Below are 17,993 nucleotides of genomic sequence, written 5' to 3'. Positions count from 1 at the left end.
TGAAGTTTATCCCTGAAATAATCGGCGATTATTTACGCAAAATAGTCGATTCGGGACTGCGTCTAACGTAACGTGGCGCCGTGCGGCGGTAGATTTGGGAACGATCTGGGATGAGTAAACGGGCACTGATTGGTTTATGTCCGACTGTAAACGGGCGCTGATTGGTTGATACGCCACTGTAAACAATGCGGAATAAGGTGAGCTATGTTTTGCTCCGCCATTTTGCGTGTTTTGGAAAAGACATGGCCACGTTGCAGCAGTCATCTTCGGATAAGGACGCGCTGGCTTTATTAGCCCTGAAGTCGGCTCCTGCCAGTCCATCACGAGCGCAATGGAATTCAGAATCCAGCGCACCGGCTATAGCGCGACTTATCGTGCGCGACTTCGAGTTCATCATGCGTAAAAATCGCATTACGATCGGGCGAGACAGCAGCAAAGGCGAGGTTGATGTAAACATGGGCAACTCGAGTTTCATCTCTCGACAACATCTGGAAATATTCTACGACAGTCCGAACTTTTTCTTGAAGTGTTTAGGAAAAAATGGAATATTCGTCGACGACGTATTCCTGAAGAAAGGCGGCCTGCCGCTGCAATTACCTCGTGGGTAAGTGGTGACATTCAGTCGGAAAAAAGTAAACAAACCAGTCAGGCGTGCTGCCGTGCTGGTGCGGGTGGGCGGCGTGCTGAGTGTGTGTACGGTAGCATGCATGGCTTGCTGTATTACTATCAGTAGTATCAATTTGTTTGGTAATAATTAACCATAACAATAATTGTACCACAGTCTTTGTCTTGAATAGTTGCTTTTGTCTCAGATTGACAAATTAATCAAAGTCAAAGGTCCAAAGTAGTAGCCTATTTGAAAGTTAACTGTGATGTAGCCTAAATTTTAGTACTGGACTGGTCGTGTAGGATTTATCATAAATGATACTTAGCATATTTTATTATATTTTTGAATTCATCGAGAAAAGTGTCATAATTATTTAGGATTCAGTTTATGAAAAAGGATTAACTCTCAAATCCAATTCATTCCTTCATCAATTAAGTTAAACACAGGTTTTAGATCAATTTTGAAATTGAACCGTGAAATATTTCAGCTATTGAATGTCATTCCCAATTTTGTTCAGAAATATCCTAACACTCGGGAATATAGAACAATGTGCTGTGCAATCATCTGACTTAACAAACTCGTTATTTGTAGAAAGTCGGATGAAAGAACGGCTGTTTAATTTTAATGAATACCGATGGAACACATGCAGATTTCCTTTCATATTAACCAAACTGCGTTGTAACAGACTAAAATGACACTTTGTAACAATGTCAGCTTCAAAAAGGGGCTCGGTCTTCTCTGCTGGGAAAATCATCCTTTCAACTATTTGTGTCGTCATATGACATTTCAGAACATGTTTTGCATTGATCTGATGTTCATTGCGTTTCTTGTAAATAGTGAATCATTTATTAGACTGGATGAATACTGTGACACTAATTATCACGTGTGCATGCATATGTAAATAGAAGAATTTTGATATACGCAAAACAGTCTATATCTTATCAGATCTTACATGGACATAATTTTGTTTCGCATTGTCAATGATGACAACAATTAACTAATTTTAGCTTTTTCATAAAAAAAACCAGTACCGTGTCAATTGATGGTATCAGAATTCGTTGATTTCAATATCTGTCCGTTTAAAATTCTCCAGCCCGAACAGAGAGCTCACCCCACTATTCACCGATAGGCCTACCTCTTAAACTAAACATTGCTGTTTTAATTTTTTTCAGATGCGTATTGAGGTTTCCGAGTACGAATATCAAAATTAATTTTTCGGCGTTATCGCAAGAGCCGTCGCCGGCGGTTACGGAAGAAACGGTGCAAACGATCGTCGTGAATCCGACGAACGTCAGTCGCCTCGTTCCGAAGCCACCCGTTCAAATTCCTAGTCCTCCGAAACGTAAACCGATGCCTATGTTAAAAATAAACATTCCAGAAAAGTCTCCGCTGTTCGCGAGTCCTTGCCCTTCTCCGACTGGCACTATTAGGTATGTATCGATACTGGTTTTGCGGAATTGTTTTAAGAAACGTAAATTGCCGTTTTTTTATGATGAGGGTTAGAACTGGGAGCGATAGATCTTTTTCAGCAAAAACCGGGGGCTGAAAAATATTCTCTCTTCTCCACCCCTAGAACTTGCACTCACTGAGCAGCTTTCTGGGATATACATAATGTCTTACACATATTTGACTGTGTTAATTGATTGGATTCTCAGCAGATCAAGTCAGAGAAAACGACAAACATAGGGAAATTTGGCCACCCTGCTGGCCGATATCTGGTTCCTCGTTTGGGTGAAATAGTTACACGTGTGATTGAACATTAGATTAAAGCTTTTATACAGTCAACCCCCGATATACTGCCCTCCCATTAACCCCTACCTACCGCCAAGTTGATCTAATGATGTTTTACAAATTCTGTGGAACTCGATGTCAAAGATGTTCTATAAATTAAACGATGAATTTAATTATTTTCACACAGCGCCGCTAATTCCTGCCCGACCAGTCCGCGAGGTGGACTAACTGGACTATCGTATAAACCTCCTCTAGCTCACTTACCGGACGTGGCGGCCGCGTTCGCCGCGGCTCAGGTGAAAAAAACCGAGGAAGCTAAGATCGATATACCGGTGATGTTAGACGGTCCTAAAGATGATTCGAAGCCGCCGTTCTCATATGCTCAGTTGATCGTGCAGGCGATTTCTTCCGCTCCCGATAGACAGCTTACTCTTAGTGGAATTTACGCCTATATCACGAAAAACTATCCGTATTATAGGACCGCTGATAAAGGATGGCAGGTGAGAGTTGTTATTGCGCGAAAATTGTCGGGCTAGAAATTCAAGTTTCTTGCAGGATTAGTGAAACAAGGGATTTCTGCATTTATCTTATCCTCCCAGCTGCAATCCTGGTTTTTTTTTGTTGAAAAATTTTGATTTTTGGTGTCTAAACTTCTCGCTTGTGATGAGTGACGAAAAGAACCTCTTGAGAAGATAAAGCCCCCACTTAATAAGAATAACTGGGGAATTATTGGTCAATGGTCATGGAAATATCTGGGAAATTTAGATGATCCCTGATCCGTAAGAACCTTATTCTACTGCGAATTGTTGGGGTATAAATATCAATAGTTTCGAAATGAAAAATGTTTGTGCAACACTTGAATTGTTTGTATTATTACTGTTTCAGAATTCTATTCGACACAATTTATCATTAAATCGCTATTTCATCAAAGTGCCACGTTCTCAAGAAGAGCCCGGTAAAGGCTCGTTTTGGAAAATTGATCCAGCTTCGGAGGCGAAGTTGATTGAACAGTCTTTCAGACGACGGCGTCAACGAGGTGTACCGTGTTTTAGAACTCCGTTCAGCGGACTTTCAACGAGGTTTGTAAACATCCTCATCAGAAAACTCAGAAATACTCCTCGTCAATAAACTGCCCTTTTAGGCGAGGAAAAAATGGGGTTTTTTGTATTCAAAAATTTTCCATGTAAAATCTTTACAAAAAAAAATTTGATGATTAGTGAAAAATTTTTTGAAATAGAAAAAAAATTAACGTTTTTTGATGTAGTTTTGCATGCTGTGTCTGTCTGTACTCCCGAACAACTGAAAAAAGACTTATAAATTCATTAGTGTCATGTTTGGTCAATAGGTCAGCGCCAGCGTCACCGAGTCATGTAGGTTTCAGTAGCGGCACGTTCACTCCGGACTCGTTATCCCGTGAAGGTTCTCCCGTTCCCGAGGGAGCCAACGAAACGTCAGACGCGGCAGCGCCATCTCGTGGCGGTATCGTCAATCAGCATGTTTCTCAGGTCGCCACAGAATTACGGATTACTCAATCAGCGCCTGGTTCTCCAGTCGGTAAGTTGTAATATCAACTTTTGATTTATTCTTTGAGAACTAATTTTCATTCGACTCTTGACTTTGCACCGTATTCGAGACACGTCTTGCAGACATGCACCGTGGCATATGTGGTTTTAATTTATTCCCTTGAATTTAATGATAGACCCTGACCTAAACTGCGCTGCGACAATGCTAAATTATCGACTTCAAGTTTAACCATTATGGAGTTGATATTTAAGTTGCACTATTTGCTTCGTGTCAGCACATATGTGTTTACCCAGCTGAATTCAGATCCTGCGACATTATTTCCCCCCGAGCTCGAATTGTGTCTGAAATGTTTTATGCTTCTGATTTCTAACAGGCCCTGAGCCTTGGATGTATCCATTTAGTACTGATTATATGTGGCATCGAGGTGAGGATTTGGTACTAACCGCGATTGATGATTGTCCCTTTTAACCTCGTAAATAAACGCCATTTCCCGCAACCTGTCGAATCATAAATAATGTATGCCATTCCCCTTTCAGGGGTTCACATCCTCATTTGCCAGGGTTTGATAGCCTCCCGCCTAAGCTCATATCACAGAACCTTCGTTATTATTTCTTGAACATGTTGCCACCGATCGTTGTATTAGACCAATTAGCTGCGTTGATTTTCACCGGCAGATTCGCTCTATCAATAACAACGCATCTGATTGGTATAATACACATAAAGACTGGTGGCCGTCAAACCTTGGCAAGTGAGGATGGGGTTCATAGTGAGTTTTCCAAAAGTGCTTCCTTTTGAAAAAAAATTAGTTAGGCCCTTAAAAGTGTTTTTGGCATCCCAAATTATTACTTTGCATAATTGCTTAAATGATGCTTACTTTTCTACTCTGGTACTCGTTACGATAAAAAGTGCTTAGTTTTGCCTTAACCTTACTTCTATGAACCCTGCCTCAATATTATACCCATCATATTAATACACCCTACTGAAATTTTCAACTAAAATCAATGCGTTAAAATAGAATGTTTTCATTCATCGTGAGATATTATTATGAGACGATCAGATGATCGATTTCGTAATCCCAACTTCAAACATAGAATCTATATTTTTAGTCGCTATAACAGCTGTTTGCGTTGTCAATATTTTATTTTATGTATTGCATAACTTTGTTTTAACCCTTCTTTAACCCTTTAAGTTTTGTTATCGTCAATTCAGTCAAGTTTCAGTTCAATATGTCTCGATTAAGTTTACCCTTCAGCGCTGCCCAATTCTTACCCTAAAGTGCCGTATTGCGGTACTATCTTTAAATAGAGATTATAATTCAATCAATGCATGGTGAGTGCGGAGTATTAGCCAAGTCCATCACCAATTCATACACCGCACTGTGCAGTAGATGCACTGAAAGGGTTGGGCTAAAATGAAATGATACCTTGTTTCTGCTAATCGGTCGGGGTCAATTTGTAAACTGCAATAAAGTTTGTAATCATTTCTATAACTGCCAGGTTTAAACAGTAATGCACAGGGAATAGAAGAATATGAGATGATATTATCATTGTTGTATTTTGAAGGTTCAAGAGTGATGTCTCCGACGAGGAATTTCAATAGTGGTGCTGTCCATCAAAATATGCCGGCTGTCCTTGGCAAGTCGAAGATATACGTATCTCAACCTGCGTCTGCCGTTGTCAGCGTAGCGACCAGTGCTGGTCCAAATGGTTTAACTAATGGTGCGCAACAGGACAGTCAATCAGGTATAGGGCCGATTCGGGCGAATTCATTTAGCTTCAGTTTGGAAGCAGTCATTATTTGAATAGGTTAACAGATATAAATGATTTATCAGTTTCATAGTTTCTTACATTCAGTGACATTAAGAATAAGAACTAAAAAGTGAATGTTGATGTTTATATCTACCTTGCTGACAGCTAACTTCATAAACTAAATTGCTATCTTCTTATTCCCCTTCCTCCTCATTTAAAATTAATTTAGAATTGTCGTTCCATTTAATTTGATATGACGTAACTGTATGGCGCCTGCGTTTCCATGCATCCTGTCATGTATGTGTATGCTATGAAAATTTAAATCGATGTTCATCTATGAAAAAATTAATTATTATAAAATTGAACTTTTTCGATTTTGTTAGAAATGAAGCCGGTGACACTGGTGGCGTCGTCGCAGGGCAAACCAGTAACTATGATCGTACCCGGGCTACAGGGCCAACCGTTATTGAAACACATGACAACCGGGCTCGTCATGCAGCCGATGACGCAGGCTCTACAGCAAGCAATTCACTTACAACAACAGCAGCAGTATACCGCAGCTGCAGCGGGAGGTAGCGGTGACAATAAACAAGCCATACAGCTACAACAGTTAGCGGCAGTCACAGGAGCTGGAGGAGGTGATGCGAAACCAGTTCAATTACAACAAGTCATTACTGATGTCAAACAGTTTGTTGTACAACAGCAGCAGCAGCAGCAATCGGAACAGCAGCAATCTGCAGCTGCGATGCCTCCTCCTCAGACAACAGATACAGTACCATTTACCTCTCAATCATCTGCTAATATTATTTCTCAGGTGCGTTGCTATATTCAACACAATTGATGATTGGTTTTCAAACACGTACGATAGACATAGAGAACCTTACCTCGATATCAGGGAAATTTTCTTTTCTTTAAAAAAGTCAGCAAATACAGATTTTGAAAATGAAATATTCAGGGATAAGTTAGGGATATTTGTTGAGATAGCTAGGTAGTGCATAAAATCAGTTTCCATCTTTCTAACATATTTGACTGTTAATTGATTGGATTCTTAGCAGAAAAAATCAGGAAAACCAAGGAACATATCTCTTCTGGAAATAGTCGGGGAAAAGTGGCCGCCCTGTGATCCGATGATTGTTCGGGCGAAAATAAAAATGGTTCGCTAAATGAAAATTAATTTGAATTCGTTTCGTATTTTATTTGCAGCCAGTAACAAAAACTGAAACGATAACGACGGAAATTACGAGCGCGCCGACAACAACAATAGTCGCCGCGGAAACTATGAGTCTTAAACGCAGCGCTTCGGATGACGAACAAGTCGAGAACAATGCGCATCAAACCGTCGAGAATAAACGTATAAAATTAGCGGAAACGCCTGAATGAAAGCAGACGACTGTTGTCGAATACGTTATATATGTACAACACACTAATGGGGTACGGGCAAAGCTACTGCGGCAAGCGTAATTCTACCAGAATCCGTGTTCTGTAAGACGTCTGTGCTCGATTGAAATCTTAATGATTATATTTCTCAAATTCGACGTACGACGTGCCACATTTGAACTCTATTAAGCTGAATCTGAGATAATCTATCCTTACTTTTGGATACCGATTGGAAGACCGAGATCAGATTTAATCGGAAATGAACTAATTTTGATCGCGTACGCACGTCTGATATCTAGGTGGCGCCATCTGTCGGGATAGCTCGTGTGCCGGTACCCCATTCTTTACTTACAGCGTGAAGTATGTTTTTTATGCATTTTTATAAACGAGGAGACAAAAATGACAACAAACGCAGATTATTTCTATTCGATGTTTATATTTTTAGGACAGAGTTAAACGCACGCCTAATCGGTGTAGCGTGTTGTTATTAGTTGAATTGTGTTCAGGTGAAGAAAAAAAAAACGTTAATACAAAAGCTGCCAAAATTTGATGTTTTCTTTCATCGTTTATTCAAACATTCAGTCGTCAATTGACTGCGTGTTTTGTATCATTCTGTTTTCGTCGTTTCGTCGCGTGTGCTGAAAAACTAATCATTTTAAAAATCGTACAACGTAAGATTCCCGGGCTCAGTTTTATAGACTGCGTATCAAAGTTAACCGTAGGGATAAATCCTCAATCTGAGCACGGTTTCGTAGACTGGGTATGAAGGTAAGCCCAAGTTTAAAGTCCTCGACGTGGAAATATTTCAAAAAGTTCCCAGGGATTAGTTTTTGCCCTGTATCTATGAGACTTGGCCCCGGTATTTTCTCGTTGTTTCTAAACTGTTTTCGGAGTATTTGAACTATAGATTATTTGTATAGAAGAGACGTATGTAGTCCTTTGGATTTTTTATCGATCGCTAGGCAGTTGTTTAGTTTTCCTCTGTTTTCTGAGGTTGTATTATTTTATGTTGATGATGCAAGTCGTAACTAATCATATAGATGTACGTACATGGACTTGTTAAAAGCCGGGCGTAGGTCAGCTTCGCGGCGCCGGTGACAATCGTGTTGCAATCATCCGTCAAACTCGTGCCCTGGCGAATGCTAGTTGTCTTAAATGATATTCACTGCTCTTGTGACTGGCAGAGACAAGTTGTGCCATCTGGTGGATCGCAGTGTAATCGACAGACGCGACCATTTACACACATGATTGTGTTGTATTACAACATGCAGACAGAAGCCGACCTTCGTCTGCCTTGATAAATTATAATGAAAATTTGTATTTAAAAAAAAGGAAGAACTTCCTTTGGGGAAAATGTTCAAGAGCCTCTTGATCAAACTTGATTCAGGTGAACTGCTTCAATAGAATTTAACTTCGAAACTAACGATAATGAAGTAAGCAATTCATTGCTTAAATGATATAATGCGGCCCAGTTTCCAGGTGTTGTGAACCCGGTTAACAATGATATCCTGTAAGTCTTGCGTAATCCATGTTTGTAATTATGTAAATATGTATATTGAGAAGTCGTGCCGCATTAGGGCAGTACTAACAACATCATAACTAATGAAAAAAGAGTGAACTACGAGGTTTCTACAGATCTGGGATCGCTGCTAATTGAAGAATTATTTTGCTGAGAAATATAGGTTTCGCGGCGTTTCGGGAGAATTTTTGTTGTCCCAAATCTGTGGAAACTCTCGTTTCTTAGGAGTGATTTACTCGAGTGATGCATTTTACGGCAATATTTGATTTGTAATATTTTGTAAAAGTAAAATTTATCGAGTAATATGCATATTAATTGTGCAAGGTTTATGTACTGTTGTGGTTAATAGAAATGAAATGTAACTGGTTATCATCGGCATTATCATTTCTCATGATTAACAACCGTAGCTTCGTCTTAACACTGATATACAACCGCCACAACGATATCACAGCAATTACAAAATTCATCTTTTAAAATAGTCTATTACAACACAAATGATTTCGCCGAGTCACTTGAGCCTCATCAGGTACAGCAGGGCGTATACAGCAGTAATACTAGATTTACATCAATAGGTCTGGCAGTTATGCATCTTGATCTTAAAATAGGGATTGTCCACGTTATTTATTCATTTGGTTGGTAAATTTTGTTTGATTATTCGATTGAGTGTCCCTTGCAGACCCACCGCACCTGCCGGGAGCGAAACACTAACCCATCTTAGTGGTGTCTAATATATCCTCAATAATCTAAGATGCTTCGAATAGTTGTGAGTTTAGTTTAGGTTGACTGATTTTATGTTTATGGCTGCGTTGATTGAACGTGACTCGGCGAAATAAATCGTTTTGTAATATACCATTTTCAAGGATGATGAATTAGTTGTGATTCTGTTGTAGCTCCTTTTTGATCATCCGACTCTCTCTACCCACATGGAGACCCTGTTGTAGAGTCAAAGCATGGACTCTGAATGATAGTCCATTGTTAGACCAAGGCAGCATAGGTTCGCAATGCTGGGACCATGTATTGTAATGAAAAAAAAGATTAAGTCAATTTTACTTCCAAATTTGTTAGATTGATTATAAGATGAAAATGATCTTGTAATTAAAAAACTTTCGACCCCAAGGTCGATGTGAAAACATACGTAGCTTGAATGTCATCAGTATTTAACATCAGGTCAGCCGTTGTGTAAGATATCCTCTCTTGCGCTGTCCTTCATCTCGGTGTAATTTTGTGTAAAGAAGAAAAATGTTGTATCATAATTTAATTAAAATGCTACAACGATACAATGAAAATTGTTCAAGTTTAAAGAATGATATGATATATACGGAATTCTTTTAGAAGAAATAATGTTTCTTTTTTATTTTTGTATTGTGATGTTATAGAATTTGTGTTGGTGTGCATTAATTAAATTACTACGTGTAAAAGAAAGAGAAGAAAAGAAAAAAATTGGAATAACGAACGAACGAACGAACGATTGCAGTCAAATTTTTCGTAAAACGTTTTAAATGTTAATTTTCTCGTGGCTCGTTTATTGAGTTGCAATGATGTGCTAATCATTATTATTATCCGAATAACAATTATTTGTGACGAATGAAGATATTATAAATAATAATAATAGTAATGATATACGATATGCTGTTCATTTTATCATGTTCTTCACCACTGAAAAATCAAAAAAAAAATCATTCGTCCATAAAATCGAATCAGTTTCTTATGTGTGGAGTCGATCTTCTTGTCGCAGCATGAGCCAAACTGGTATGTGGCAACTACGACTGTATTTGAGAGAATAGTTAACCTTGGACTTCGATTACTCCCAAAAAATGTATACAAACTCAAAATCTGAATAATTTCTAGTTCATTTTCGATTAGACTGCTATCTTTATGTCAAGTTTATTCTATTTTCTTCTATCTAATTTTGGGGCAGACTGCTATTAAGTAAGATGGCAGGTCGGGTGTAGAATTGGTGGACTTGAATGTCTATCTGCTTTACTCTGGGAAAAGATCTAACAGACACCTCGGATTGCTGTACATGCCTACTAGGTAATATTTGCCTCCGCAGTTAGTCCGGCCACAACACTGCCGTCATCACATCAAAGCTGGCACAAAAATATCCTCAACAATAACACATGGTAAGTAAAACTTATGGAAATCTTTATTTAACAAAAAGAAAAAAATTCATGTGGTATGTGTGAGAGACTGTTCGATAAAGATTCAAGTAAATGTTTGGCAACGAGCTACTTCTTTCTGCCTGAGACGGAGTGCTGTGTAGGTGTACTCTGTATGAGTATTCATAGTGTTTGCAGAACTCCGATTATTTGGTATCCCTTGGGCATTGACATCTTTCGGCTTCAGGGACATCTTTCATTACCGATTCAACATGCTTCCCACAACCTTTCCAAGTGATTTTCTTGCACTTCTCACAAGTTACTTGATAGCACATAGTTTCTTCGACTTTTCGCCTCACGTTCCTAAATAAATGTGAAAATTTTTTAAGAAGCCATTCAAAACTGACGTGGTTGGTCAGGTGGTGAAATCAGAGGAACTAAACACCTTAGTAAACCTACCTACAGTGTCAAATACGATTAAGTTAAGTAAAAAATTGACCTTTCTATTTTTTGCGTCGATGTAATATAAATCACGAAATCAACTCTGCTCTTCATGTATTGCCTTTACTCGGAGCCTTCCTATATTTTCCAGTTTCCATAGAACCGCCGCGAGTTCATTACCGTCATTTAGTGTACACTCGTGTCGCTATTGGATACGTAATAATCAATGGCATCTTGCTGTTGCTAACTCTAGATATTTTCAGCGTTTAAACAATTCGTTCTAGATAACATCGACGATGCCGGAAACAACGGAGGGATTTAAAAAACTGACTCTATGTCGAACTATCGGCTTCAATGGTGAATACAACTTACCTTTGCTTTCTTTTCATGAAATGAAACATATATCTTTTTAAAAACTTTTTTTGACAGATTCCAATCCAATTAAATCAATATTTTTAATTGGAGTGATTGATTGTTCTTGTTGTAGAAAAAATTATCTTAATAAAAATCACCAAATCATGTTCTTTCATTGTTCTAAAAAATGATGTTCGGTCCATTGCGTGGACCAGTAACGTTGTTAGTTAGTAGTAATTCAATTCATACCTGAGTTTTCAATATTTGCAGGCAAGGTAGCGGGTGGACTCATCGTTCATCCGTCAAGACAACACCTCATCTATCCATTAGGCTGTACAGTGATTATTGAAGAAATCGGATCGCACAAGCAAGATTGTCTATTCGGGCATACAAACGATGTCACTTGCGTTGCAGTATCTAAACATGGCCGATATATCGCTAGCGGTCAAACAACTCACATGGGATTCACGGTACAATTCATTTTTGTCACTCGTTATTCTAGTCAACACTTTTAAGGCAATTCAAATTACTAAAAAAATGATTTTTCTGGGGTTTAAGTAAGGTTAGGATTGGGGTTCGATTTTTAAGGGTTATGGGGGGTTTTAGGTTAGGATTAGCGGTTGAGGACTAGAAAAAGCTAAAACAGAGTTGGTTTGATGTTTTCAGCATCAGTAACAAATCAGAATAAGCAAAATAGCATTTTGAAAAAGCGTTTTTATTGCCATATAGACTTATGTGTTCTAAAATTCAATTTCTTCCAGGCTGATATCATCGTTTGGGATTTCGCCACGCGACAAATGTACTGTAAATTCACCTTACACAAAGTTAAAGTTGAAGCGCTTGCATTTTCTCCGAATGAAATGTTCTTGCTTTCACTTGGCGGCAAAGATGACGGCTGGTAAGTTATATCAAACCCAGCCCAAAGACTGGGAACAAATTGAAGAAAAATTCATTCGTCATTTGCAGGACCAGTTTTCGATTTACCTCAAAATAAGACTGAAAAAATGTCTTTCTATTGATAGCGTTGTCGTCTGGAACCTTGATCGTAAACAACCAATTTGTGGTCAAGAAGCTCAAGTAAAAAGCGCCGGAACGACAAACTGCGTTGCTTTTGCAAATCAATCTGATTATCTATTCGTCACTGGAGGACGGTGAGTAAAATTTAGGGCAGTCGTTCTTTAGCCTAAAATACATTTATTTCATAAAGCATGGCCCAATAAGCCGAGGCCCTTCATCAGAGAAATAAAAACAACATTTTCTGGTCGTAGTTTGGTTCGGTCAAAACTGTTCGGTAATTTGGCCAATTTCAAACTGTTCTTGAATTTGGTTGTTCTGATTATATGCAGTGAAACCCTACGAGTTTGGGAACTCGACGTTGAAAATAGAAAGATCACTCCGTCTGATGTGAATATGGGTAAAATAAAGCGAGAAGTCGAATGTATACAGGTAAATTACGGCTTTTAACTGATTTTTTCTAATGAAAAGGAAAGAGATCATTCATTTATTACATATGCATTAGGGGAGGGGGATCGGTTATTGCAATTGCGTACTGTAATGCTTAATGTATATAAAAAAATGGCCGATTTTGCGTACAGAGGGGGAGGGGGGGTTGAAAAAGTCAAATTTCATGCGTACGTAATAAATGAATGATCCCAAAACTACTTTGACTGTTTCTTACATATAGATTACCGAAAATGACGATTTCATCTATTGCGGAACTTCGACCGGGGATATCTTGGGCGTGAATCCGAGAACGAAACTACTGCAGGCGAGCGGACCGGTGAAAGATAAGTTTAGTCGAGGCGTCACGTCAATGACGTTGTTAAAGAACGGTGATTTGATCGTCGGGTCTGGAGCTGGAGATGTTTGCTGTATGTCGATGAAAGATCAGAAATATACTCGAGCCAAGTACGTTATAAATCAGAACTTAAAACATCTCGATATTTCCTGATCCAGTTGTTAGATCATGAGATTATTACATGTGTGTACTCCCCCTTTGAACTAATTCAAATCCTAGTTGAATTCAACTGTAGAATCAGCCGCTGAAGTTCAATAATTTTCCAACAATGTATTTTTGCTGCTGTCATTGATTTTGTCTCCAGAGTCAAAACATTCCAGTCAAACTTCACTGAGAACATTGGTCCTTAAGTTTGACTTATCTTAAGGTAGACAGGGGCGGATCTAGGTTCTGACTCAGGGAGGCGTCCACCCCCTAAAATAGAGCACATATAATAAAAAGGGCACCCTAATAAAAAGCTCATTTGAAAATATCAACTCATATCTGGAAATACAGAGGACAAGCTCATGAATTTAAACAATTTAAGGTATCGGTTTAATATTTTTTGTCTACCCTTGATATTTCAGGGAATCTTGATATTTGTAGGATAGGGCACGCATCCCCTGTTCCCTCCCCTGGTAGAACGTTGGTCCTGAAGTTTCAATCATCCTAAGATTATCATATTTTTCTAACAATGTATATTCGTTGTCAATATCAGGAAATCGCTCGTAGTCGACGGCTTGGTCACGTCAGTAGCCCTGCGCGGAGATGGACATCAGTTTTTTGTCGGAACGAAGAAGTCGAACATATACAAATTCACCTACGCTGAATTCTCGATGAATTTGCCGACGATTACCGCTCATTATTCAGCCGTGAACGATATCACTTTTCCGTTGTGAGTACGAACTAAAAAATTATTCTGCTCCGAATCGCGATTATCTTTTGCGACGATGCAAATTCAAACGTATGTCTTTGTAATCTTTTCAGCGGAACGTCGAAACTATTCGGAACTTGTTCAGAGCATGAAGTGCGCGTTTGGGAAACGGAAACTGGTAAATTAGCAGCACGTATCGTGGTTCCTAATATGACTTGTAATGGCTTGGAATTTTCTCAAGATGGAAGAGCGATTGTTACAGGTAAAATACAAGAGTAAATGGCATACATATAGTGAATGGTTTAGTGACAACAACCAAACATAAGAATCATGAAAAGAAAAAACTGACTGATCAATACCCTATAGTGCTGGAGATAATTTTAAATTTAAAAAAAATCCAACCTAGTGTGTTGAATAACGGGAATACCACACTATAGTGCGTCTACACCACGGCGCGGTGTATCATTAGTTACTAATATTTCACTATGTCTGACATGTCATAGTATTGGATTCATTACAGCTTGGAATGATGGCAAGATTCGAGCTTTTTTCCCGGAATCAGGAAAACCGATGTACACGATCAACGACGCTCACAGCCTCGGTGTTACAGCTCTAGCATTAACATCTAATGGTCTACGTATTATCAGTGGTGGAGGAGAAGGACAGGTATTAAAACAGGAATTCTCTATTGATTGCAGATGATTACACTTTTCACTTGAATCAAAATTAATCGTTTCATTATTCATTGAAAACTGAAAAGAGTGAATTTTGTTTTGATCTTTTAAAACAATTTTCGTTTCTTCGTTCAGGGGTGGATTTAGGGGATCGGGTCTCGGGGGTCCGGAACCCTGCCTACCCATTGAGAGGTTACCGTCTTTGCCGAGGCAGAATATGACTCTTATCTTGGGAGTTTGCATTTTAACACCAACGGAGGGACACCGCTTGTGGCCTTCGACATGGCTGCTTTATCCGAGTAATCAGTCTTTTCTCTCTTTCCGGACCGCGGCCTTCCAATTATCCTAGTTCCGGCCCTGTCATTGTGGGTTTAACTGTCTTGTTTAAGCGTTTTTCTGTGTTGTAGGTTCGCGTTTGGGATATGAAGCAAGGGATGGCAATGAAAGGCGCTACTTGGATTTCGAATATGAAAGAAGCGATGAAGGAACACACGGCAGCTGTAACATTTATTCGTCTACGTAAGAACGATAAAGAATGCGTAACTGCCAGTTGTGACGGTACCTGCATTATCTGGAATTTAGAGTAAGTTTTTGAACAGGATGGCCCCCTATCTGGAAATTTGGGGAGAAGTTGGCGAATTTTCTTTTCGTTAAAAAAGTCCAGTCAGGAAATTTTGTAAAAAGAAGCTTAAAATCAGGGATAAGTCGGGAAATTTGCTGAGAATGAGAACGTGCGTAAAATCTTACATATTTGAATCTGTTAATTTATTCAGTTCTTTGCAGATCAAGTCAGAGAAAACAACATGCGTTTACGTGTTAGGGAATGAGATTTGATCGATAATTTCATGCCTTTTTTCAGAACTTTCAGACGAAATCAAATCATCTTTGAGAACACCCTTTTCAAATGTATCTGCTACAACTATGATGAATGTCAGGTGATCACGGGAGGAACCGATAGAAAAATCGGTTATTGGGAATGTCACGATGGGTCGAAGATTAGAGAACTCGATGGCTCCAAGTCTGGCGCGATAAACGGAATGGATCTGTCCGCCGATGGTACTAGGTTCGTGACCGGTGGAGACGATAATTTGCTTAAGGTACAAAAAAATACTTGCGATACAAAATGTGGATTTAGGCTGAATAAATTATTATTATTATTATTATTATTTTTATTATTATCATTATTATCACAAATTAACACAATTCAAACATTCAATGAAAATTCCAGGTATGGAAGTATAACGAAGGCACAGTAACCCACTGCGGTGTAGGACACAGTGGAAATATTAACCGCGTGAAAATCAGTCCCAACGACGAATACATTATATCAGTCAGCCAGGACGGAGCGATTCTCGTCTGGAAATTCCCCGAATAAATAACCATCCTAAACAGCCACAGATCGAACATTAATTTCTGGCGAAATATATTGAGCTATGTTTATAATCAGTGATCACCTGCAGTGTTTACCGTCCATTCAGATAACGATATCATACAGTGAATATTATTCCATTCTATAAACAATTATCTATTTATGTTTGTAAATATATTTCTACCGTGATAATTAAATTAGAATTATTTTTACGATTCAATTAAAGTTTACACCCCTTCAGAGTTCCTGCCATGTTAAGTAACACTTTTTAAAGATTTTCTTCTTTTGTTTATTTATGGATTTATGTCGGAAATTGTTTCGCATTCGAAAAATGTAAAACAGAAATTATCATTAAAATAAAATAAAATGAAACTGGAAATGTTTATACGTTAATCTACTCAATTTTTTGTCTTAAATTTTTTTGGGTCTCATTCCCAATAACTAATGTCTAAAATTGGTATTTATCTATGCCGATTGAATGAAATATGATTATTTGTTCCTTACCGATTGTCAGGATCTAGGAGCCCAAGGCTGGGATTGGGCAATCACCGAGTACTGCTGGTATCACACTACAACCAGGACCAGGTTTGGCACAATGGATGCAAATTTCCGATCAAATGAAGCAATCAAACCATTTAGAAGCAAATCACAAATAAAGTTTGATATAATTATTTTCGATATTACTATTTACAAATTATTTACACGGTTTTCAAGTTAATGAATGATAAATACTATATTGGAATGTTGACTGAGAGAAGTATTATCCCCAGGCTTGACTTTTGCAATAATGAAGCACCAGTTTTCCATCACTTCCAAAACACTGAAAATGGAAAGAAAATTATTTAAGTGAGTCGTTATATATCTCAACTCAACTGATTTGAAAAGATGCCAAACTAGCTAAGCAACTATTTCAACTTGAAGACAAATGTTTAACAAAACGTTTGATCGCAAGGCGCTAATAGCAATACGTACGTTATAGAGAACTCCTACTTCTGTATCTGGTGATGGGCAAAATGACTGATTGACATACAAAAACTGAATATAGAAGTAATATTGATTAAAGACAAAATTACAGAAATAATTTGAAATGAATACCAATTCTCAATTTCTAATATCTGAAAACCTATATAAGATGAATACTAACTAATGATTCTGAAGGTTCGCATTTGATATATCTCTTAATAAAATCGATAATCCATCCAACTCTTTTACCGGGATCAACGACCCATTTCTTCTTCTTCATAATAGGAGCATCTCCAGCTGCTTTAAGAAGCACGTCGACTATAAATGAAACAAGGCTAGAGAGTGACACAAAACTATCAAATTTTAAAAAATATCAAAAATTTTACGAAGAAGTTCCTTACCTTTCCCTAATTTAGATCTTGATGGACTAGCGCTGGGTGTTGTGTTATTAGAATCAGACGGTGCAGTTGCACCTTCTGCAGGTTCCTCCGCGGCATCTGCCATTTTAGAGGATAAATTAATCAAGTAATTAGTTAATTAGTGAACGATTTTTCGCTCGAAGTGGAGGATGAGAACTGTCATTCGTCAGTTCCGGTGGTTCACCATACGACCTTGACATTCAAGTCCGGGCACGATATTAATGTCGACGACACCGAAAATGTCTGGCTTTCAGTAGCTCGAGGTTTCTTTATAAGCGAGTCGATGATTGGCCCGATCGCCGGCCAGTTCACCACAAAGACTGGCCTGAAATTCAATAAATCAAATCAAATATAACCCATCCCGGCACTTCAAAGACAACTGACTCGATATTTTACATCGTGTAGTAACGTTTACCGCACCTGTCAAACTAAATATACGTTTTTAGACCCCAAAAATGTCGCGAGCTCCAATTAGTAATTAACCAATCAAAATCGGCGTTGAATCGGTGGCTCGTTT

The 17,993-nt window shown here is 38.4% G+C and overlaps 3 protein-coding genes and 1 long non-coding RNA gene across 5 annotated transcripts; 2 read left to right on the top strand and 2 right to left on the bottom strand.

Annotated features, from left to right (window-relative positions):
- The first annotated feature begins 227 nt into the window (after positions 1 to 227).
- LOC141903738 (forkhead box protein K2-like) lies at positions 228 to 10,159 on the top strand. 2 transcript variants are annotated; one of them, XM_074792007.1, is made up of 9 exons: positions 228 to 604; positions 1,780 to 2,037; positions 2,526 to 2,838; positions 3,224 to 3,417; positions 3,684 to 3,892; positions 4,236 to 4,286; positions 5,425 to 5,604; positions 5,994 to 6,424; positions 6,814 to 10,159. In XM_074792007.1, exons 1-9 carry the CDS (start codon positions 243 to 245, stop codon positions 6,988 to 6,990), a joined length of 2,175 nt encoding a protein of 724 aa, XP_074648108.1. In that variant the 5' UTR covers positions 228 to 242; the 3' UTR covers positions 6,991 to 10,159. The 2 variants fall into 2 exon arrangements, with proteins under 2 accessions (XP_074648108.1, XP_074648109.1); XM_074792008.1 differs by lacking the exon at positions 4,236 to 4,286.
- Positions 10,160 to 10,634: 475 nt separating this feature from the next.
- On the bottom strand, positions 10,635 to 11,159 carry LOC141904601 (uncharacterized). The gene is made up of 2 exons (XR_012619156.1): positions 11,065 to 11,159; positions 10,635 to 10,968 (listed from the first exon to the last, which is right to left on the bottom strand). It is a non-coding gene; the product is annotated as an uncharacterized LOC141904601 (long non-coding RNA).
- Positions 11,160 to 11,246: 87 nt separating this feature from the next.
- LOC141903401 (cilia- and flagella-associated protein 52-like) lies at positions 11,247 to 16,465 on the top strand. The gene is made up of 12 exons (XM_074791512.1): positions 11,247 to 11,403; positions 11,671 to 11,870; positions 12,162 to 12,298; positions 12,423 to 12,551; positions 12,747 to 12,846; positions 13,085 to 13,308; positions 13,896 to 14,072; positions 14,165 to 14,313; positions 14,572 to 14,717; positions 15,133 to 15,308; positions 15,585 to 15,822; positions 15,954 to 16,465. The coding sequence occupies exons 1-12, from the start codon at positions 11,343 to 11,345 to the stop codon at positions 16,098 to 16,100; spliced, it is 1,884 nt and encodes a 627-aa protein (XP_074647613.1). The 5' UTR covers positions 11,247 to 11,342; the 3' UTR covers positions 16,101 to 16,465.
- A 307-nt stretch (positions 16,466 to 16,772) lies between these two features.
- LOC141904115 (ubiquitin-like protein ATG12) lies at positions 16,773 to 17,666 on the bottom strand. Its single transcript, XM_074792626.1, has 4 exons — positions 17,459 to 17,666; positions 17,239 to 17,375; positions 17,067 to 17,129; positions 16,773 to 16,914 (listed from the first exon to the last, which is right to left on the bottom strand). The coding sequence occupies exons 1-4, from the start codon at positions 17,559 to 17,561 to the stop codon at positions 16,855 to 16,857; spliced, it is 363 nt and encodes a 120-aa protein (XP_074648727.1). The 5' UTR covers positions 17,562 to 17,666; the 3' UTR covers positions 16,773 to 16,854.
- Between the last annotated feature and the right edge of the window lie 327 nt (positions 17,667 to 17,993).

The sequence above is a fragment of the Tubulanus polymorphus genome, chromosome 4, assembly GCF_964204645.1.
Source record: "Tubulanus polymorphus chromosome 4, tnTubPoly1.2, whole genome shotgun sequence".
Classification (NCBI taxonomy): Eukaryota; Metazoa; Nemertea; class Palaeonemertea; order Tubulaniformes; family Tubulanidae; genus Tubulanus; species Tubulanus polymorphus.
Note: the sequence above shows the minus strand (reverse complement) of the source record. Positions and strands in the feature narration are given on the sequence as shown.

Excerpts from the sequence above, each read along its gene's own strand:
- LOC141904115 (XM_074792626.1), bottom strand. The coding sequence starts at position 17,561 with ATGGCAGATGCCGCGGAGGAACCTGCAGAAGGTGCAACTGCACCGTCT. Across the intron at positions 17,130-17,238 it reads GCGAACCTTCAGAATCATTA|TTTTTGTATGTCAATCAGTC; the intron begins GTTAGTATTCAT and ends TTCTATATTCAG. Across the intron at positions 16,915-17,066 it reads AAGTAGGAGTTCTCTATAAC|TGTTTTGGAAGTGATGGAAA; the intron begins GTACGTATTGCT and ends TTCCATTTTCAG.
- LOC141903738 (XM_074792007.1), top strand. The coding sequence starts at position 243 with ATGGCCACGTTGCAGCAGTCATCTTCGGATAAGGACGCGCTGGCTTTA. Across the intron at positions 2,839-3,223 it reads CCGCTGATAAAGGATGGCAG|AATTCTATTCGACACAATTT; the intron begins GTGAGAGTTGTT and ends TTACTGTTTCAG. Across the intron at positions 4,287-5,424 it reads TGATTATATGTGGCATCGAG|GTTCAAGAGTGATGTCTCCG; the intron begins GTGAGGATTTGG and ends TGTATTTTGAAG.
- LOC141903401 (XM_074791512.1), top strand. The coding sequence starts at position 11,343 with ATGCCGGAAACAACGGAGGGATTTAAAAAACTGACTCTATGTCGAACT. Across the intron at positions 11,404-11,670 it reads TCGAACTATCGGCTTCAATG|GCAAGGTAGCGGGTGGACTC; the intron begins GTGAATACAACT and ends CAATATTTGCAG. Across the intron at positions 11,871-12,161 it reads CAACTCACATGGGATTCACG|GCTGATATCATCGTTTGGGA; the intron begins GTACAATTCATT and ends AATTTCTTCCAG.